Here is a 22843-nt window from a genome sequence, read left to right on the forward strand (position 1 = left end):
AGCTTCCCTCTTTATGAGTCTTAGCAGAACTTTGATCTTGAACCCCACCCTCTTTCCTCTCTTGGTCACTCTTAATAGTGGACTGATCAAGAGGCAAGAAGAAAAGTAAAGGTAAAGCACTTGGGATACGTCTGGACCTGTACTTCTACCTCCATCAGCACAGCTGCAACCATATGCATTTTGAATTCAGCCAATAGTCATCTGTGGTTTGTTAACATCACCTCCCTCGCTTCCTTAGTGGACAATAGTGAGCTGACTATAGTGAAATACAGAGCCCCCCCAAATTCTATGTAAATATAAGTCTGTCGATTAACACACCAGACCTTATTCTAATATGTGACTAGAAGAAAATACGTCTATATTTACTATGTAATTTCAGTGGGATTCAGTAGATGGCATAAAAGAGCTTTTCTCTCCATCCCCCAACATTTAAATGCAGTTACCACTGAAATAAATGCTTGAGGAAGTACTTACAGTTTCCTACAGACTGCCAACGCGACAGAAGGGCAGGTTGTGTTGGTAAGCAACATTTTTTTTGAATTCTACAAAGAAAATAATGGTTTAACTAGTTAGTCTCAAAAGTCTCTATGACTAAGAGAAGTGGGTTAATTCTGATATATGCTTACCGAGTATGAACTAGAATTTGTTTATCAGCTTCTCATCCCACGTCAGTGAAAGGATTTTTTGGGGTGTGTGTGTGTGTATTTGTTGGTTTTTCTCTGTGTGTATTTGTTTTTCTTTGGATGGCACCTCATCTCATGCATGGCTCGCTTTCAGGAGCTGTCTTTGAGTCGGGAGATGAATATTTGGGTCGCAAAATCTCAAGGTTTTCTACAGAGCTGCTAATACTGGTTTCAGACACTGCTCTTCATCCCATCATTCCTATTTCACCCTTTGCAGTGAGAATGCTGAGGAAGAAGGGGATGTAGGTAAATTACTTGTGGAGGCTGTAAATTACAACCCCTCTATTTTTTTTTTAAGATTTCATTTATTTATTTGTGAGAGACACAGAGGGGCAGAGACATAGGCAGAAGGTGAGGGAGAAGCAGGCTTCCTGAGGAAAGCCTGATCCCAGGGGATCAGGGACTCGATCCCAAGACCCCTGGATCATGCCCTGGGCTGAAGGCAGATGCTCAACCCCTGAGCCACCCAGGCATCCCAACCCCTCTGTTTTTATGGGCAGGTTTATTTTAATTTTTTTTCTCTGTGCTGTTCCCACTAGATATTCTTTTCTATTTTCTCAAGCCACTGAAACTATTCTGAGTGCTACTAGTCAGGTGGAATTGTAGATTTTGAAAATGTTTCGCAGGCTACACCCAATTTGATCAAAAGAATTGAAAGTAAGTACATCTTTACAATAAAAAGCAAAAGTTTACAGATCCACATGGAAAATAAAACCAAAATGCTCTTGAACTGGTTCCTATCCTTTTAAACTAATAGCTAGTTGGCCTTGTGTAGGGAAGGTTCTCAATTACTATTTGTGCTACAGAACTTAATAGGCCAGGTTGATGTATGGATTTTATCCATGAAGTCAAGTCAAAGTCCTGATTTAATTACTCTAAAGACAACTCAAATGTATTGATGTATTATATCATATAAAGTGAGGCCAAATCATGATCATTAAAATTGACACAAGAGATACTTTTATCTTTTAATTAAAAATTCCTTTTACTGATCAAGTTAGCAAATAATCATCTTATTTGGTAGTAAAATAGTTTGAAGATTCAGTGCTGGCCATCAGGACTTTGATTAAAAATTTTTTTGATTTTTGCTGATTTAGCAAGTTTGGTAAATGAAATGTAAAGGTCCTGTAAGTACCTAAAAAACAGTCTCTCTTGTTTCCAATACTTTGACTTCTTAATCACAGAAATAAAAGTGGTTTCATCAACTGAGCACTTTAAACTGATGATTATAAAGGCAAGGAAGGACAAAATGGAGGCTGGAAAAATAGAGGATATTTAAGTCAATCAATTGAGCGAGACATAAAACTGAAGCCATGCTCTCATTAAATGCTGGAGATAGGCAGTTTTATAAATTTATATCCCTTGTGGTAGTTGCTGTTTCTAAGAAAACAAGGACAACTTTTTAAATTTGTTTGTGGTGGGTTCATTGTGTGCAAAGCACTCACATCTGTACATGGAGCCCTGTCTCTGCTCTTCCTTGTCTCTCCTGTCACTCGTGTACCATACTTGATCATGCTGACCACTGCTACCTTGACCTCTGGAGTTGGCCAGAAGTTAGAAAGATCCCCAGATTTGGATTCAGGCTAAGGAACAAGTTAAGGAATTCCACCTCAATCTTTTTTTTTTTTTTAATATTTTATTTATTTATTCAGAGAGAGAGAGAGAGAGAGGAGCAGAGTCACAGGCAGAGGGAGAAGCAGGCTCTATGCAGGGAACTGGATGTGGGACTCGATCCTGGGTCCCCAGGATCACACCCTGGGCCACAAGCAGCACTAAACCGCTGTACCACCGGGCCACCGGGCCTGCCCCCACTTGAATCTTAAACCCAAGATCCTTTTACTTTGACCTGGCTTTTACTAGGTGGTTCTATTTTGAGAGATTAGGCACTGACCCAGATAGTAATTGGGTATAATTTTGATTCTCACTTAACTATTTTTACTTGTATGAGTAACTCTTTCAGGAAGCTGGAGAGGAAAAATTGCGAAATTTCTGGGTCTTTCAGCCAAATACAATCAATGCCATAAAAATGCCATCTTTAATTTTTTTTTAAATTTAGACATTCTTTTAGTTGACATACAATGTTATATTAATTTCAGATATACGATCTAGTGATTCAGCAATTCTATACAATAAGCTGTGTTCACAATAAGTATAGTTACCATCTGTCACCATATAATGCTATACTATTAGTGACTGTAGTTCTAATGCTGTACTTTTCATCCCAGTGACTTATTTATTTTATAACTAGAATTTGGTCTCTCTTATTCCCCTTCAGCTATTTTGCCCATCCTCCTATCCCCTTCCCTTTGGCAACTACCAGTTTTCTCTCTGTATTTATGATTGTTTTTGTTTTTTTCTTTGTTTTGTTTTTAGATTCACAGTAAGTGAAATCATATGGTATTTGTTTTTTTTCTCACTTATTTTAATTAGCATAATATCCTTTAGGTTCATCCATGTTGTTGCAAATGGCAAGATCTCCTTCTGTTTAATGGCTGAGTAATATTCCATTGTATGTATATATTATTCCGTGTGTGTGTGTGTGCGTGTGTTTGTTTATGTGTGTGTGTATCTTCTTTATCCATTCATCTATCACTGGACACTTAAGTTGCTTCTATATCTTGGCAATTATAAATAATGCTGCAATAAATAAAGGGCTGTGTTTATTGTTTTGGAATAATATTTTCATTTCCTTTGGGTAAATACCCAATAGTGGATTACTTGATCATTTGGTATTTCTTCCTTTTTTAAAAAATATTTTATTTATTTATTTGAGGGACAGGGAGAGAAAAAGAGCACGAGCAGGGGAAGGGACAGAGGGAGAAGCAGACTCCCCACTGAGCATGGAACCCATTGTGGGGCTTGATCCCAGGACCCTGAGATCATGACCTGAACCAAAGTCAGACACTTAACTGACTGAGCCACCCAGGTGCTCCTTGATCATATGGTATTTCTATCTTTAATTCTTTGAGAAGCCTCCATACTGTTTTCCACAGTGGCTGCACCAGTGTGCATTCCCATCAACAATGCACAAAGGCTATCTTTTCTCCACATCTTTGCCAACACTTCTTATTTCTTGTCTTTCTGGTATTAGCCATTCTGACATGTGGAAAGTGATATCTCATGGTTTTGATTTGTAGTTCCCTGATGATTAGTGATGTTAAGCATCTTTTTGTGTGTCTTTTGGGTGCCACCTTTCCTTTTAACATGCATTTTAATGGCTGGGTTCCTTTCTTTACACAGAGTTTATATGAATGGTGATGAAAGGGGTATATTGGGCCCTCTTACATGTTTAAAGAAATCAAGATAACCAAGGCATCATTTGGATACCTCTACAAAAGGGTAAGTCCAAACAGTGCTCCAAATACTAGACAAGTTTGCATGTGTACCTTAAGGAAGTTTTATGACAGGGTTTTTTCTGGGACTTTTATTATTTAGGTCTTTTTGTGTCCATTGAGAGGTGTGAAGAGATATGTAAAGAATTTGACTCTTTGCTGATACAGATGGCTTGCCTGTCTAATTCAGCTCCAAAAGATTGAATAAGTTCCCTGAAAGATCTGTGTAGCTATGTAGCCCCAGATGAAAGGGTCTCAGGGGTAGGAGTATGCAGATCATACTCTAGGGTTCATCCAACTCCCTCCGGTCTCCTATGTCATTGGAATCTTGGTAACAAAATAGTGTCTGGGCTATAGTGGGTTGATAACTAAAGCAATAAGCATAATCTAGTACTTCATAGGGAATAAATACATATTTGATGAATGAAAAAAATCTTTCTGAAGAAGAGGAAACTAATCCTATCCTTGAAACCTTTCAGTGCTCACCACTCCCTCATGACTTTCAGACTAGAATCCCAACTTCTTGTAATGATCTGCACCTTGTACAATATTGGCTCTACTACCTTTCATCCTCACTCATTCTATACTAACATTTACCACCTTACTATTCCTCAGATAAACCAACGTCAGTCCCATCTCAGGACCTTTGCACTTGCCTTTTTCTTTGTCAGAAATGCTTTCCCCCCAGATCTTCCCATAGATTACTCATTCACTCCATTCTGGTTTACACTATAATGGCATCTTCTCAGAAAAGTCCTCTCTGACCTAATCTTAAAAAGTCATTAGCCACTGTTACATACCTACCATTATTTTTGATTCATTTACTCTGCTTAATTTTTCTTTGTTTTTTTTTCTTTTGAGGGAGAAAGAGAGATAGCATGTGCAAATAGAGGTTGGGTGCAGATGGAGAGGAGAAAGCGAATCTTTTTTTTTTTTTTTTTTTTTATGATAGTCACACACAGAGAGAGAGAGAGGCAGAGACATAGGCAGAGGGAGAAGCAGGCTCTATGCACCGGGAGCCCGATGTGGGATTCGATCCCGGGTCTCCAGGATCGCGCCCTGGGCCAAAGGCAGGCGCTAAACTGCTGCGCCACCCAGGGATCCCAAGAGGAGAGAGAGAATCTTAAGTAGGCTCACTTCCCACACAGGACCTGACAGGCGGCTTGATCCCACAACTATGAGATCATGACCTGAGTCAAAACCAAGAGCTGGGTGCTCAACTGACTGAACCACCTGACTCTACTTAATTTTTCTGTATAACATTTAATACTACATGAAATTACATTTAGTCATGTATTTTCTGTCTTCCCAATAGATAATAAGCTCTTTGAGAGTTAGGATTTTATTTTGTTCACTGCTTTATCTCTAGTTCCTAAAATATGGCCAGTAGGTTATTAATAAATAGTGGTTGAATAGATAAATGGATGAGTAAATGGATTTTCTGAGACACCTTTTATCATGATCTAGTTACCTTTTGAGTAAGATCAAGGTTAGGCAGGAAATCATGTGTAGGTAATAGAAAGTAAAGCAAGAAGAGTCCAAATTCATTCCCCATGGGAAAAGAACTCTTAAGAAAGCCATGAGGTGATATATGTCAAAGGTAGAAAATACACCAGCTGTGAATTCTAGTTTGAGTTCTATATGATCTTTGGAGGGTTGAGGTTAGTGGGCTTTCCATAAATATGTAAAACCATCTGTACTAGTTTCCTGTGGCTGCTGTAGCAAGTTACCATAAACTTGGTAGCTAAAAACAACAAAAATTTATTCTCTCATGGTTCTGGAGACCAGAAGTCTAAAACCAAGGTGTTGGTAGCACTAAACTTTCCTTAAAACCTCTTCCAGCTTCCAGTAACTATCAGTACTCCTTGGTTTGTGGCTATATCCACTTCAATCTCTGCCTCCGTCTTCAGATGGCCTTCTCTGTGTCTCTGTTGTCTCCATCAAATATCCCTCTGTCTTTTTCTTATAAAAACACGTATCACTGGATTATCCAATTGGATAATCCAAGATGATCCCCTTACCTAAAGATCCTTAACCTAATGATCTCTACAAAGACCCTTTTTTGGAATTAGGTAATGTTCACAGTTTCTGGTGATTAGGATAGGGTTAGAAGGTTGGATATATCTTTTGGATGAAGTCACTATTCAGCCTGTTACACCTTCCATATTAAAAGTTATTTAATTAGAGGTAGTATAATTGTCTACAATGTATATATTTCCCTCGTTTCAGGTTATGTGACTCTAAAGAACACAGTCTTTATTTTATAAATCTCTAGAAAAAAATGTTTAATGTCAGCCATGCCTAGTTTAATAATATCATTTAAAGTGGTTTTCTTTTCTTTCTTTTTTTAAGGATCTTTACCCGAATTGCGATATTCTGAGGAACAGCAACTACACTTAGGGATGTCTAGTGTTACAAAATGATGAAAACTAATCCTAGCATCTTCCAATTTGCCATCATCTTCATATTAATACTTGAGATCAGAATACAATTGTCTGAAGAAATTGATTTTCTAGTTAACAGATCAAAAGCAGGTCTCTTTCACATTCCCAAAGACCTATCCCTGAAAACAACAATCTTAGATATATCACAAAACTATATATCTGAGCTTCAGACTTCTGACATCCTATCACTATCAAAGCTGAGGATTTTGATTGTTTCTTATAATAGAATTCAATATCTTGATATCAGTGTTTTCAAATTCAACCAGGAATTGGAATACTTGGATCTGTCCCACAATGAGTTGGGGAGGATTTCTTGCCATCCTACCGTGAACCTCAAGCACTTAGACCTTTCATTTAATGCATTTGATGATCTACCCATATGCAAAGAGTTTGGCAACATGTCTCAACTAGAGTTTCTGGGGTTGAGTGCCACACAGTTACAGAAATCTAGCATGCTACCAATTGCTTCTTTGCATATCAGAAAGGTTTTACTGGTCTTAGGAGACACTTATGGGAAAAAAGAAGACCCTGAGAGCCTTCAAAAGCTTAACACAGAAAGTCTTCACATTGTTTTCCCTATAAGAAAGGAATTCAGTTTTACTCTGGATGTATCAGTCAGCACTGCAGTAAGTCTCGAATTGTCTAATATCAAATGTGTGCCAGATGGTCATGGATGGTCTTATTTCCAAAATGTTCTGTCAAAACTTCAAAAGAATTCAAGGTTATCAAGTCTTACTTTAAACAACATTGAAACAACTTGGAATTTTTTCATTATGCTCCTTCAGTTGGTTTGGCATACAAGCATAGAGTATTTCTCAATTTCAAATGTAAAACTACAAGGTTACCCTGACTTCAGAGATTTTGATTATTCTGACACTTCACTGAAGGCCTTATCTATACACCAAGTCGTTAGTAATGCATTCAATTTGCCACAAAGTTATATCTATAAAATCTTTTCAAATATGAACATCCAAAATTTCACAGTGTCTGGTACGCACATGGTCCACATGGTTTGCCCATCTCAAATTAGTCCATTTCTGCATTTGGATTTTTCTAATAATCTCTTAACAGACATTGTTTTTAAAAATTGTAGAAACTTGATTAAACTGGAGACACTTAGTTTACAAATGAATCAATTAAAAGAACTTGCAAGTATAGCTCAAATGACCAACGAGATGAAGTCTCTACAACAATTGGATATTAGCCAGAATTCTCTAAGGTATGATGAAAATGAAGGAAACTGCTCTTGGACTAGAAGTTTATTAAGTTTAAATATGTCTTCAAATATACTTACTGACTCTGTTTTCAGATGTTTACCTCCCAAGGTCAAGGTGCTTGATCTTCACGATAACAGAATAAGGAGCATTCCTAAACCAATCATGAAGCTAGAAGATTTGCAAGAACTCAATGTTGCTTCCAATTCTTTAGCCCACTTTCCTGACTGTGGTACTTTTAATAGGCTTTCTGTACTGATCATTGACTCTAATTCAATTTCCAATCCATCAGCTGATTTCCTCCAGAGCTGCCATAACATTAGGTCCATAAGCGCAGGGAATAATCCATTCCAGTGTACATGTGAGCTGAGAGAATTTGTCCAAAGTCTAGGCCAGGTAGCAAGCAAAGTAGTAGAGGGTTGGCCCGATTCTTATAAGTGTGACTCTCCAGAAAACTATAAGGGAACCCTACTGAAGGACTTTCACGTGTCTCCGTTATCCTGCAACACAACTCTGCTGCTTGTCACCATTGGGGTTGCTGTGCTAGTGTTCACTGTTACTGTGACTGCGCTCTGTATCTACTTTGATCTGCCCTGGTATCTTAGGATGGTGTTTCAGTGGACCCAGACCCGGCGCAGGGCAAGAAACACACCCTTAGAAAATCTCCAAAGAACCATCCAGTTCCATGCTTTTATTTCATATAGCGGGCATGATTCTGCCTGGGTGAAGAGTGAATTACTACCAAACCTAGAAAAAGAAGAACTAAGGATTTGTCTCCATGAGAGAAACTTTATTCCTGGCAAGAGCATTGTGGAAAATATCATAAACTGCATTGAGAAAAGTTACAAGTCCATCTTTGTTCTGTCTCCCAACTTTGTTCAGAGTGAGTGGTGCCATTATGAACTGTACTTTGCCCACCACAATCTCTTTCATGAAGGATCTAATAACTTAATCTTGATCTTGCTGGAACCTATTCCACAGTATTCCATTCCTAGCAGCTATCACAAGCTCAAAAATCTCATGGCACAAAGGACTTATTTGGAATGGCCCAAGGAGAAGAGCAAACATGGACTTTTTTGGGCTAACCTAAGAGCGTCTATTAATATTAAATTGAGGGAGCAAGCAAAAAAATAGATCACACATAGGTCTAAAAATATTCTCTTGCTGCTTTTGGAAAAATGTTCCTGTTTTTGGAAGCTCTATTGTAATTGATTATTTTGTATCAGCACAAATATAAATGCAATTTTGAATCTATGATGTAGATAAAAATGCATACTTTCAGGCTCTCCAGTTCACCATTTATATGTGGTAATAAAAATTAATGAAATGATATAATTTGGATTTAAATAGTTAATTTTGGGAACCCTGGGTGGCGCAGCGGTTTAGTGCCTGCCTTTGGCCCAGGGCTCGATCCTGGAGACCCGGGATCGAATCCCACGTCGGGCTCCGGGTGCATGGAGCCTGCTTCTCCCTCTGCCTATGTCTCTGCCTCTCTCTGTCTCTCTCTCTGTGTGACTATCATAAATAAATAAAAAATTAAAAAAAAATAGTTAATTTCTAACACATGAGAATTTTTGTGGGGAGGGAGGCCTAGGGCTGAATTCATTGAATTTTTCATGTAATCAAGAGAAGAACCTGTTAAACAACTTCAGTTCCTATAGCAGATATCTATAGCTATTGGTGCCCTTCTCGTTTCTACTCAGCATTTGTTTCTGCATGTTGAAGGCCACCTATTGCTAATGTTGCAGACTCTGCCTGGAGGGTTTTCTCCGCGCGTGAGAACTTACAGGGCTCACACAAAGGGCAACTTAAAAGTGCTGGAGAATTTTTTTTTTTAAGATTTTTTTATTTGAGAGAGAGAGAGAGAGTATGAACAGGAGGGGCAGAGGGAGAGAGAAACTCAAACAGATTCTATGCTGAGTGAAGAGCCCAATTTGGGGCTTGATCTCATGACTGTGAGATCACAGCCTGAGCCTAAATCAAGAGTTGGATTCTAAACTGACTGCACCACCCAGGTGCCCCAAAAAGTGTTAGAGATTTTTCTTGGAAGGAGCTCTCAACAAATATCAGGAAGAGAATTGGTTGATAAATGACCCAAATTTCTCATTTTGGAGATAAATCTGGAGTGTGCTTTACATTATCCCTGAGTTGCCCAGTAGAATGGATTTTAATTCTCTATGGTGGAAACAGCTTGGTAAATATTTTTTTTATTGGCTTCCTTTCTATCCTTATCTTCTACCTTCATTCTTCTAAGGGTGTCTCCTGGGATCACTTCTGCAATAAACTACTTGTAGTTGAATAATTATCTCAGGGTCTGTATCTGGGGGACCCCAAACCAAGAGTGAGTTAAATCTCAGGCCAAATGAAAATTCTGAGTCTGGTTTTCTGTGGCTGGAAATCTTGCTGAAATTCTAGTTGCCTGATCCAGCATGCATGAGAGACTTTGCTCTTTTTTTTTTTTTTAAGATTTTATTTATTTATTTGTGAGAGACACGGGGGGAGAGGGGGAGAGAAGGAAAGAGAGAGAGAGAGAGGCAGACACAGGCAGAGGGAGAAGCAGGCTCCGTGCAAGGAGCCTGACTTGGGACTGGATTTCAGGTCTCCAGGATCACACCCTGGGCTGAAGGCGGCGCTAAACCGCTGAGCCACCCAGGCGGCCCGACTTTGCTCTTTTGATCAGAAGGAAGAATATAGTTCATTGTGTACTGTTTCTACACATAGTATTCTTGTCTTTGGGAACTATTCAACATGACTAGGGCACGAGCAGGGCACAAGCAGTTTGGAATAGTGTAAGGAATGGGCTATATTATTTTTTCCTAGTGTTATTTTATCAGATTTTTAAAATAATCCTCATTCATTCAGTTTATCCTTTTAGTCTAACTGCCAGCTCTGGAAAGATGCCATTAGATAGCTTCTCATCATAGCTGCACCATGTATGTCTCACTTTATGCCCTGTGGCTTTATTAATACCACTTCACATCATGTTCATAGAAGCCTGTTCAACCATTTTGGTATATGCACAAACCTGGAATTGCCAGAGATAACCCCTAAGGAGATCCTTGACCACTTAAGGGAAGGGATCCATCAGATAAATATTGCTCTTTTTAATTCTTGGGTTAACAAATGAGTTATGTTCTATATCATTCCTCAATGAATCCCCAGTAAGACTTAGCTTTACTCACACTCTGAGATTGGCTTTTCCTTCTTCCTCATTCATTCTTCCTAGTCCCCTTGCTCTCGACCCCTGAGATAACTTCTCCAAACAACCTGCACACAAAGATTTTGTCTCAGGTTCCACTTTTGGAAGAGGAAACCCAAATAATGTTTACATGTATTAGTTGCTTCTTGCCCTAAGAAACTTAAAGTCAATCAGAGGATATTACATGAATCCAGGTAACTAAAATAAAAATCAATGAAATAAAAATATGCAATGGAAGTTCAGAACCATCTAGACTGAATGAAAAATAGTCTTAAAAGTGTTGGGTTTTCTACTGGGCACAGAAGGAAAATATTAACTTTGGATTTTTCAATGTGTGATGATGAGGAATGGAAAGGCCATTCTAAGTAGAGAGATGAAGAGAACAAAGACAGGAATATCCAGGCCTATTTTGGTATTGGTGTCCCAGTTTGACTGAGCCATGTAATTTATGAAAAATGACAGTGAGATATAAGAATGAAAGTTAGATTAAGATCATATTGTCAGGGATCTGGAAAAGTTAAGCTATGTAATTAGAATTTAGGGATATAGGTAAATCATCATTTAAACTTTTATGAGGTATTATACTGGAGAGGAAATTAAAACCATGAAATATATGCTAAAAAAATATAAAAGTTCTTGTTTTGGGGCTCCTGGGTGGCTCAGTCAGTTGAGCATCCAACTCTTGATTTTGGCTCATGTCATGATCTCAGGGTCATGAGATTGAGCTCTGCATCAGACTTAGTGTGGAATCTGCTTGAGATTCTTTCTCCCTCTCTCTCTCTGCCCCTCCTGCTTCTCACATCTAAATGCATAAATGAATGAATAAATAAATAAATAAATGCAATCTTTTTTTAAAAGTTCTTGTTCTGTAAATGAACAGTAGTTGTTAGGACTGGATTTTCCTGTTTTCTCTAGGATGATTGTACTTCTTATACTGAACTTCAAGATTTCATAACCAGGCTTCAATGTTCAGCACTAATTGTGTATTAGTTTGCTAGGGTTAATGTAAAAAAGTAGTACAAACTGAGTGGCCTAACCACCGGAAATGTATTGGCTCATAGTTCTGGAGGCTTAAAGTCCAATATTAAGGTGTTGGAAGGGTTGGTGCCTTTTAAAGGGTAGAAAGGAAGGATCTGTTTTAGGCCTCTTCTCCTTGGCTTATAGATGATCACTTATTTGTCTCTGTACATTGTCTTCCCTCTATGCCTGTCTGTGTCCAAATCCAACCACCCCCCTTTTAAAAGATTTTATTTTTAAATTATCTCTACACCCAATGTGGGGCTCAAACTTACCACCCCAAGATCAAGAGTTGCATCCTCTACTGACTGAGCCAGCCAGGTGCTCCAAATTTCCCTTGTTTTAAATAAGGATGCCAATAATATTGGATTAGGGGTCATCCTAGTGACCTCATCTTAACTAATAATATCTACAATAACCCTACATCCAAATAAAGTCACATTTTGAGGTATGGAGTGAGAGGGGTGGTTTAGGATTTCAACAAATGAATTTTGGGGAACACAATTCAATCCATTGCATCTTGCAAGTCTAAAAAAATTCTTAAAGGGAGTAATAGAGTCAGTTAAAGTTTATCCCTGAATCTCATAAATGTTTTTAAGGGGGCTACTAGAAGGTTGAAATTCTACTAGTAGAATCCAAAGAAATCCAAGTGGAAGATGAAGAATTCAGGTCAAAGTATGGACAAATATATAGTAATGAAAATAAAAAAAGATTTCACAGGTAAATGAGAAGAAATATTGCAGAATGGGTAAATATGCAAGCCCTGATTCAGAACATCTGGGTTTCAATTCTAGCTCCATTACTTCTATTGCTTACTTACAAATGACCTTGAAGAATTTACTCAAATTTCTAGGCCTAAATTCCTTTATTTGTAAAACATACCCTTAGAGTACCTGTAGCCAAGAACTTTAGGTTTCCAGGAATGAATTAAAGACTGGTTATAGGCCGCGCTCCTGAAGCCGCCACCTCTGCCGGAGGCCGCAGCGGGACCCGCGCCGGAACCATGTTTCGCAACCAGTATGACAATGACGTCACTGTTTGGAGCCCTCAGGGCAGGATTCATCAAATTGAATATGCAATGGAAGCTGTCAAACAAGGTTCAGCCACAGTTGGTCTGAAATCAAAAACCCATACGGTGTTGGTCGCATTGAAGAGAGCACAGTCAGAGCTTGCAGCTCATCAGAAGAAAATTCTTCATGTTGATAACCATATTGGTATCTCAATTGCGGGACTTACTGCTGATGCTAGACTGTTATGTAATTTTATGCGCCAGGAGTGTTTGGATTCCAGATTTGTATTTGACAGACCTCTTCCTGTGTCTCGTCTTGTATCTCTAATTGGAAGCAAGACCCAGATACCAACACAGCGGTATGGCCGGAGACCATATGGTGTTGGACTGCTTATTGCTGGTTATGATGATATGGGCCCTCACATTTTCCAAACCTGTCCATCTGCCAACTATTTTGACTGTAGAGCCATGTCCATTGGAGCCCGTTCTCAATCAGCTCGCACTTACTTGGAGAGACATATGTCTGGGTTTATGGAGTGCAATTTGAATGAACTGGTTAAACATGGTCTGCGTGCCTTACGAGAGACACTTCCTGCAGAACAGGACCTAACTACAAAGAATGTTTCCATTGGAATTGTTGGTAAAGACTTGGAGTTTACGATTTATGATGATGATGATGTATCTCCGTTCCTGGAAGGTCTTGAAGAAAGACCACAGAGAAAGGCACAGCCTGCTCAACCTGCTGATGAACCTGCAGAAAAGGCTGATGAACCAATGGAGCATTAAGTCACAAACCAGTCTATATGTGTATTATCAAATATGTAAGAATGCAGGAGCCTTTACTGATGACAGTAATCTATACTTTGAACCAAAAGATGCAGCGTGGTCTTCTGGTATGTTTTAGGAATCGGTCCAGATGTGTTTTTCCCAAGTAACTTGTCTGAACCATATAATGGTGTGCATTTTTCTTTGAGAGGGTCTATATAATCATTTTCTAGAAAGTATAGTTATCTGTACTAATGTTTTTATATGAAGAACATAGTGTCTTTGTGGTTTTAAAGACAACTGTGAAATAAAATTGTTTCACCTGCCTGTGAAAAAAAAAAAAAAAAAAAAAAAAAAAAAAAAAGACTGGTTATAATATGTCCTCCCAAATGCAGAGTTCACATGGTGAGGTTTCCAAATGGTTCTGCTGAAGCCCTTTTTCCTAGGATTTAGGTAAGAGGGAACACATCTGATGCTTCCATCTTGAGGGTAAATGGAAATCATAATATACCAAAAACTCTCCAAAATCCTCTTCTAATCTTTAACTCCTCTCAGACTCTCTAACCTCACTTATTGGCTGGAAGTCAGCAAATGGTTGCAAAACCAGTTATCTAGTCTCACACTTCATTCCAGAGACCTTAATCAAATTGAGATTAAAACAGTCTCGTTAAAAAAAATTTTTTTTAAAGTCTCATTTTTATCAGCCTGTTATACTAGTAAGACTGCAGTGAAATGGGCATTTTAATAGTGATAATAGAAGGTCAGAGTAATTTGGCAGTATATACTAAGGGCTTTAAAATAATAATATTCTTTGACCTATAATTCTACTTCCAGAAATCCAGCCTGAGAAAATAAGTTGAAATACGGACAAATATTTCTTACAAGTATGTTAGTTGCACAGTCATTGTTAACAGTGAAAAATTTGAAGCATTCCAAATTTCCAATAATGGAGGAATGTGCTGTGCTTGTTTAATAAAATATTTTGTAATCATAATCATTAAAAATAGTGAATAGGATTAAGATAATAAATTTTGTGTTATGTGTTTTTTATCACAATCTTTAAAAAAAAGTACAGGAAGTCTTTTTTATTAACATAAGAGAATGCTTGTATTACAATATAGATGAAAAACATAGGATACAAAAGTTTATGTACAGGGTGGTTTCATATGTTAAAACTATGCAGAATAAAAGGTCTAGATGAAAATATACAAAAAGATTACCACTGCTTTGCCTGTGGCTGGTGCTAGCTTTTGCTTTTATACTTTTCTGTACTTAAAAAATTTACAACCAACAAAAGGAAATGATATCAAAACTAAGTTTTCATCAGCTCCTGGTGAGAAGGCAAGCAAACACCCTGGGGGCAGACAGTGTGGAAACAGGAATCTGAAAAATGCCTGGGGCACACAAAGAGGAGGTTATTGGCTATTCTAAGAGTGCTTCCCTGAAAGGCAGCATTGGGTGAGCACCTCTTGGAGAATAAAGGAGCTGACTGGCGTCATCCCCCATCCCCTATTCTGCACCCCTCCTCCCTCCACCCCCCAACATAAGGACAGAGCCACCTGGGGGAAGCAGCTTAGAGAAGACACTGGCTGTTTACTTACAACAAGCCCCACTCTCCTGTGCTCTGGTGGTACTAACCTTCTCAGTCCCAGTGCACTGGCCTCTCTCCAGAAAACCGCACAAACCTTTCCCCCACCATGTCTCCTGACCAGAGTTCTGTACAGATCTCACTTCACAAGCAGACCAGAGCACATCAAGTTAAAATTTGTCACATTCAGGCCAAGGATCAAAAACGGCCCATAGCAGGCAAGGAGAGCCTCTGCAGACAAGTAGCCTGAAGGATAGAGCAGTCAAATCACAACAGCAGAGCACATTCAGCACACACCAGAGAGATTCCCTGAAGCACCAGGCCCTGGGCACCACATGATGTCTTCTTCCTGAGGCCATTACTTTCAGAAGCAGGAGACAACAAGAGAAGAAGGCAGAGACTTAGACATAATGCCAAGACAGAAATTTATCCCAAATAAAAACAAGATAAGGCCATGGCCAGAGATCTAAGTGAAACAGGAATAAGTAACACACTTGATGGAGAATTTAAAGCAATAATCATAAGGCTACTCACTGGGCTTGAGAGAAGAATAGAAGACATCAATGAGACCTTTATCACAGAGATAAAGCAGTTAAAAAGGAATGAATCAGAGATGAAGAGTGCAATAAGCAAGATCGGAAACCGGCTTGATGCAATAAACAGCAGGCTAGAGGAAGAGAGGAATGAATTAGTGACATAGAAGACAAAATAATGGAAAACAGTGAAGCTGAACAAAAGAGAGAGAGAAGAATTGTGCAACATGAGAATAGATTTGGGGAACTCAGTGACTCCATCAAAGGAAATAATATTTATATTATAGGAGTACCAAAAGAAAAATAGAGAGAAAAGAGGGCAGAAAATTTACTGGGGAAAATAATAGCTGAAAACTTCTCTAATCTGGGAAGGAAGCAGTCATCTAGATCCAGGAGGCACAGAGAACTCCTACCAAAATCAATAAAAGCACGCCTACACCAAGATATATTGTAATTAAGTTTGCAAAATATAGTGATAAACAATTTTAAAAGCAGCAAGACAAAAGAAGCCCATAACTTAAAAGGGAAAACCTATAAGGCTACCTGGATATTTCTCAACAGAAACTGGCAAGCCAGCCGAGAAAGCCATGATATATTCAATGTACTGAATGGGAAAAGTCTGCAGACAAGAATACTCTATCCAGCAAGGCTAGCATTCAAAATAGAAGGAGAGATAGTTTCGCAAAGGAAAACTGAAAGGTTTGTGACCACTAAACACCAGCCTTGCAAGAAATACTAAAAGGGCCTTTGAATGCAAAGGAGAGACCAAAAGTGACAAAGACAAAAAAAGATCAGAGGAAAACCTCCAAAAACAACTACAAATCAAGCAATAAAATCACAATAAATACATATCTATCAATAATTACTTTGAACATAAATGGACTAACTGCTCCAATCAAAAGACACAGTGTCAGAATGGATAAAAACAAAACAAAACAAAACAAGCCCCATCTATATGCCACCTACAAGAGACTCATTTTATACCTAAGGACATCTACATATTGAAAGTGGGCGGGTAGGGGATGGAGAAATATTTATCACTTGAATGGATGTCAAAAGAAAGCCAGAGTAGCAATACTTATATTGGACAAACTATACTTTAAAACAAAGACTGTAATAAGAGACAAAGAAGGGCACTATATAATAAAGGGGACAAACCGACAAGAAGATATAACAATCGTAGATATTTGAGCACCCAACATGGGAGCACCCAAATATATAAAACAAGAGCAAACATAAAGGAACTAATTAATAATAACATAATAATTGTAGGGGAATTTAACATCCTACTTACATCAATAGATCCTCTGTACAGAAAACCAACAAAGAAACAATGGCTTTAAACAGCACGCTGGATCAGATGGACCTAACAGATATATGCAGAACATTCCATCCTAAAACAGCAGAATACACATTATTTCAAGTGCACATGAAACATTCTCCAGAATAGGTCACATATTAGGCCTCAAAACAGGTCTCCACTAATAAAGGAAGATTGAAGTCATAATATGCACACTATGCATCTTTCCTGACCACTAGAGATCAATCAAAAGAAGAAAATCTGGAAAGACCACAAATATGTACTATGTTGAACAGTGGTGGTGATAATGGACATCCCTGCCATGTTCATGACCTTAGGGGAAAAGCTTTTAGTTTTTCCCCCATTGATAATGATATTCTTTGTGGGCTTTTCATATATGGCTTTTTATGATATCGAGGTATGTTCCTTTTATCCCTACACTGTGAAGAGTTTTAATCAAGAAAGGATGCTGTACTTTGTCAAATGCTTTGTCTGTATCTATTGAGAGGATTACATGGTTTTTGAACTTTCTTTTTATTAATGTAGTGTATCACATTGATTGGTTTGTGGATGTTGAACCACCCTTGCAGCCCAGGAATTAAAAAATTTATGGAAACAAATGGAAATGAAAGCACAACTGTTCAAAAACCTTTGGGATGTAGCAAAGGTGGTCCTAAGAAGGAAGTACATAGCAATACAAAACTTTCTCAAAAAATAAGAAAGATTTCAAATACACAGCCTAACTTTACACCTAAAGGAGCTGGAGAAAGAATAGCAAATAAGGCCTAAACCCAGCAGGAGAAAAGAAATAATAAAGATTAGAGCAGAAATCAATGAAATAGAAACCAAAAGAATAGTAGTACAGATCAATGAAACTAAGAGCTGGTTCTTAGAAAGAATTAACAAGATTGATAAACCCCTGGCCAGACTTATCCAAAAGAAAAGAGGAAGAAGGGACGCCTGGGTGGCTCAGCAGTTGAGCATCTGCCTTCACCTCAGGGCTTGATCTCAGGATCCGGGATCTGGGATCCAGGATCAAGTCTTACATTGGGCTCCTGTGAGGAGCCTGCATCTCCCTCTGCCTATGTCTCTGCCTCCCTCTCTCTGTGTCTCTCATGAATAAATAAATAAATCTTTCAAAAAAGAAAAGAAATGAGGAAGAACCCAAATAAAATTATTTTATTTTATTATTTATTATTTATTATGATTTATTTATTAAGAGAAGCTATCACAACCAACACCAAAGAAATACAAACAATTATAAGAACATGTTATGAGCAACTATATGCCAACAATTTAGGCAATCTGGAAGAAATAGATGTATTCCCAGAGACATATAAACTACCAAAACTGAAACCAGAAGAAATAAAAAAATCTGAACAGACCCACAACCAGCAAAGAAGTTGAAGCAGTAATAAAAAATCTCCCAACAAATAGAGTCCAGGGCCAGATGGCTTCCTAGGGGAATCCTACCAATCATTTAAAGAAGAATTAATACCTATTCTTCTGAAGCTGTTTCAAAAAATAGAAATGGAAGGAAAATCTACAAGCTCTTTCTATGAGGTCAGCATTACCTTGATCTCCAAACCAGACAAAGGAGAATTACAGACCAATATCCCTGATGAACACAGATGCCAAAATTCTTACCAAAATACTAGCCAGTAGTATCCAACAGTACTTTTAAAGAATTATTAAAATATTAAAAGAATTATTCACCATGAACAGGTGGGATTTATTCTGGGGCTGCAAAAAAAAAAAAAAGTAAACATAAACTTTTAAAAACCCCACAAAACAACTAAGTTTTCATCAAAGCTAGGAGTAGTAAAATTAAAAACAAAAAAGCTAGGAGTAGTAGAAAATAGAGGTTATAAAGCTGGCTTCTATACACAAACATTCTGGAATTAAGTCCTGGCTCATTTTCTCTGTAGCTCTGTGCCCTTGGATGAATTCTTTAACCTCTTCCAACCCCCTGTTTCACATCTATAAAATTAGCATAAGAATGGTCCTTCCCCCATATGACTGTTATAAGAAATTGGTGGTATAATGTATGGAAAACCAGGGTGTGGCTATTCGCTCTAAAGCTGGCAGGATGAAGTTAGCCAGAAGACACTCCAGAGACAGACCACCCGTGCCTGAATTCTGCTGCCCCTCCCACCTTTTTCTAGTGACCTGAGTAGTTATGCATTTCCTCTCCGCTTTATTACCATGAATGTAAATGAGAATAATCATACTTGTCTCATACTATTGTAAGGCGCCTTAAATGAGTTAAAACATGTAATATGCATAAAATAGCACCTGGTGCAGAGCAGAAGCTCTGTAAATGTTCGCTCTTATAATGATGCTGTGATTATTATTATTGGTATCTTTGTTATCTCATGCCACTACGTGGAACTGGAGCTGAGCTGCTAATCGTGTGCAGTCCAGACAGTCCTAGGCTGTCTCTAAGATTAAATAAAATCAGAAAAGATACAGAATTTGACTACATAAAAACTAGAAACAACTGCCTGTTAGACAAACAAGCAAATGAATCAGCAAACAAACACAAACAGCTAAACACAGCCAATAGAAAAATGATAAATTGGGAAGTAAACCAGTAGTAAATATCACAGATAAAACTGACTTTTTTAATATAAAGAACTAGCAGAATAAAATAGAAAAGCACTAAATCCCAATTGGTATATTGGCAACGAGGTAGAGAGCTCAAAACAGGTTTCAGTCAGAAAACAAACACATGGAAACTTCAACCTCACTCATGCAACCCAAATATCACCGAAGTTTCTAGTTTTTCCTTTTATTTTCAAGTAAAACCACTCAAATCCCCAACCTGCATGGTTGTAGGAAAGCAGTCCCTCCTGAGGATTTCAGAGGCATGCTGAATTTCTGGCTACCTTTCATGTTCTCTCTTTCTGGACTATATCTGGTCCGAAATGTTGGGGAGCCAACACATCCCTGCCTTCCTTCATTTTTCCAGAACTCTGATGGACTTCATCCTCTTTCTAGGACACAGCCAACTCTTGAATTCCACAAATAAATACCCACACAAGTGGATGCCCACCCTTAATAAAAATCCATTATCAAAGTTAACTAACTAGGTCCTGGGCACTATGTCTCTGAGAGTCAGGGGAAGGAGTGCCCCATTGATGATGTGGTCTATGAGGATGTTAACCTGTCTTCCAAGACAACTTGAAGATACTTCTTGGAATTCAAATAAATAGCCCCTCTCCCAAAGAAATTGAAGCACTGGAAAATATGCTAAGGGAAGTTTTTTTTTTAAGATTTTATTTATTTGTTCATGAGAAACACACACACAGAGAGAGAGAGAGAGAGAGAGGCACAGAGACACAGGCAGAGGGAGAAGCAGGCTCCATGCAAGAAGCCCGATGTGGGACTCAATCCCAGATCTCCAGGATCACACCCTGGGCTGAAGGTGGCACTAAACTGCTGAACCACCTGGGCTGCCTGTTAAGGGGGGTTTTAAGGACTTAGAACAGCAAGATTAATTGCCAATGTAAGGGGAAAAAATAAGAAGCAAAAGCCTAAATCTGGGAGGTCCACCTGCATTTAATAAGTGTTCCCAACAGAAAATGGAAGGGAAGACATTGTCAAAGTAATAAAGCAAAGAAATTCCACTGCAAGACATGAATCTCTTTACTCTGTGCAGCAAAATAAATGGTACAAAGCACCTCCTCTTGAAATTTTTGAATGATTTTAGAATAATGTTAGATAAGGATCCTAAAAGTTTCCAGAGAGAAAGAGAAAAGCATGTACAATCAGATATCAAGAGGGCATTGCACTTCTCAGTACCAGGAGCTAGAAACGAAACTTGTGTGGGGAAAATTATTTGGAACTTAGGGATTTAGATACAGCTAAGCAATCAACCAAATACGAAGCAGGACATTTAAGTTCCTGCTCTAAATTAACCCTCAAAAACACGTTCTTAGGAAATTACTGGAGGATGTGTCCCCCTAGAGAGGTAAAAACCAGGAAAGACAATGCTATGCATTCTTTATAGTGTTTCCGCCATATAGATACAAAACACATGGGTAACTTGGGTAAGAGCATAACAATAAATATCTAGTAAAATAATTAGGAAGAGATGAGTATTGAGCACCTATTACTCTTGTTTTTAATATAGTTTTATTTAATTGCAAGCATATACAGTTTAATTTTTAATAATAGTTGTTTTTGGGATCCCTGGGTGGCGCAGCGGTTTGGCGCCTGCCTTTGGCCCAGGGCGCGATCCTGGAGACCTGGGATCGAATCCCACGTCAGGCTCCCCGCATGGAGCCTGCTTCTCCCTCTGCCTGTGTCTCTGCCTCTCTCTCTCTCTCTCTCTGTGACTATCATAAATAAAAATAAAAATTGAAAAAAAAAATAATAGTTGTTTTTAACAACTGGCTCACAAAATTCTTGAAAATTAAAAATTAGCCCTCATAAGTGGGTATAACCCAGTCCTAGCACACCACTGGATATGTTGGAAGATATCTTAGCATGATTCAGTGTATAATTTTTTCATATTCAGTCAAAACATTGCACATATTTGGTTGTATACAAGGAAATCTAGGGAGATTCCTCATGCTGATGTGTCTTACAAGATGTTTGCTACATGATTGCATTTTTCTATTACTTGGTCTAAAACAAACATGAAACAACTTATTAATAAAACTATAATAATAACTGGCACCTGGATGAGAAATCCAGACGTTCCTCCTTTCCTTCCCTACTCTTTTCCCTTTGTCATTCTCCCGTTTAGCCTATAAATTTAATTTTGTCCCCTTTTTTGGGGGTCTCCATTCCTATCCCATCTCTTCTTTTTCATCCTGATGTTCCTCATTTTGTTGTCCCTTCTTTCCCCTATCTTTTTGCTTCCTCCTTTAGATCTGCTATGCCTTCTGCTTTTTTCAAACCCTCCATTTTCTCTGTTCTCTTCTTTAATCTTTCTTTAGTATTTGTTTATCTTCACCCTTCTCTCCCCCATTCCACCTCTAACTTATGACTATCTTCCTCTTTCTTAATCTTCTTCTCTTTGTACTGCCAGCTTTTCTTGATTGCTGCCTTTGTTTCTATGTCTTCTGACAGCCTTTTCTCAGTGTCATAGTTTATGGGCTGGACAGAGACTCATGTGGGGGTACTTTCTGAAGATAAGAAATCTGATCATATATAATATTTTATATATGTTCTTATATGTATATCCCTATATTTTGATATAGTGACTAATATATTACTAAAACTAATTTAACCTGTTTCTTTTTATATCTTTAAATATAGTTACTAGATAACTTAAAGTTACTTGTGTGGCTTGCATTATTTTTATATACTATTGGATAGTGCTGCTCTAGTCCTTGATAATGAAGTATTTACCAAATCTCTGCAAAGTCTTTCTTTAGGTTTCCAATACACATTTAGGATCATTCAGCTTATTTGTTCAAACTAAAATGTTCTCCCCTCCTTATATTTGTCAAGTATAGTAAATTTTAGTATCTGTGCTGTCAAAGCAAGCGCTCAAGTTTAGTAAGTGCATACATTATCAGAATTTCCTAATCATGTGAGAATCTTGTTACCTTTTATCTTTCAGAAATATAATTCAGAAAAAAGAAACTGTGTCACTCTTTTCTCCTACTGATATTTATAAGTAAACTAGAGGAGCTTTACTCAATTAACACATGCTTCATACTAGACTATGAGCTAGCCCGCAATGGCTTCAAGGGAAAGCAGCCCAGTCCCTTCCTACCACCGCTGGAAAGACTTGAGTTGTGTGA

General features: G+C 38.1%; 2 protein-coding genes across 10 annotated transcripts in view; both read left to right on the top strand.

Annotated features, from left to right (window-relative positions):
• Positions 1–9975, top strand: part of LOC112653490 (toll-like receptor 1) — a 41020-nt gene extending 31045 nt beyond the window's left edge. For 6 of the 9 annotated variants that reach the window (XM_025437683.3, XM_035714522.2, XM_025437682.3 and 3 more), the window contains 2 exons: positions 3924–4022; positions 6368–9975. In XM_025437683.3, coding sequence (XP_025293468.1) covers positions 6435–8807 — 2373 coding nt within the window. In that variant the 5' untranslated portion in view covers positions 3924–4022; positions 6368–6434 and the 3' untranslated portion in view covers positions 8808–9975. Of the gene's footprint in view, positions 1–345; positions 520–3923; positions 4023–6367 lie in introns of those variants that run through there. The other 3 variants (XM_049108683.1, XM_049108682.1, XM_025437679.3) reach the window with 2 other exon arrangements.
• Positions 9976–12833: 2858 nt separating this feature from the next.
• LOC112653675 (proteasome subunit alpha type-1-like) lies at positions 12834–18271 on the top strand. The gene has a single exon (XM_035714527.2). It carries the CDS (start codon positions 12893–12895, stop codon positions 13682–13684), a length of 792 nt encoding a protein of 263 aa, XP_035570420.1. The 5' UTR covers positions 12834–12892; the 3' UTR covers positions 13685–18271.
• Positions 18272–22843: the final 4572 nt, after the last annotated feature.

The sequence above is a fragment of the Canis lupus genome, chromosome 3 (assembly GCF_003254725.2).
Source record: "Canis lupus dingo isolate Sandy chromosome 3, ASM325472v2, whole genome shotgun sequence".
In the NCBI taxonomy this organism is placed as follows: Eukaryota; Metazoa; Chordata; class Mammalia; order Carnivora; family Canidae; genus Canis; species Canis lupus.

What these genes read in the sequence shown, in the direction of transcription:
- LOC112653675 (XM_035714527.2), top strand. Translation starts at nt 12,893, where the DNA reads ATGTTTCGCAACCAGTATGACAATGACGTCACTGTTTGGAGCCCTCAG.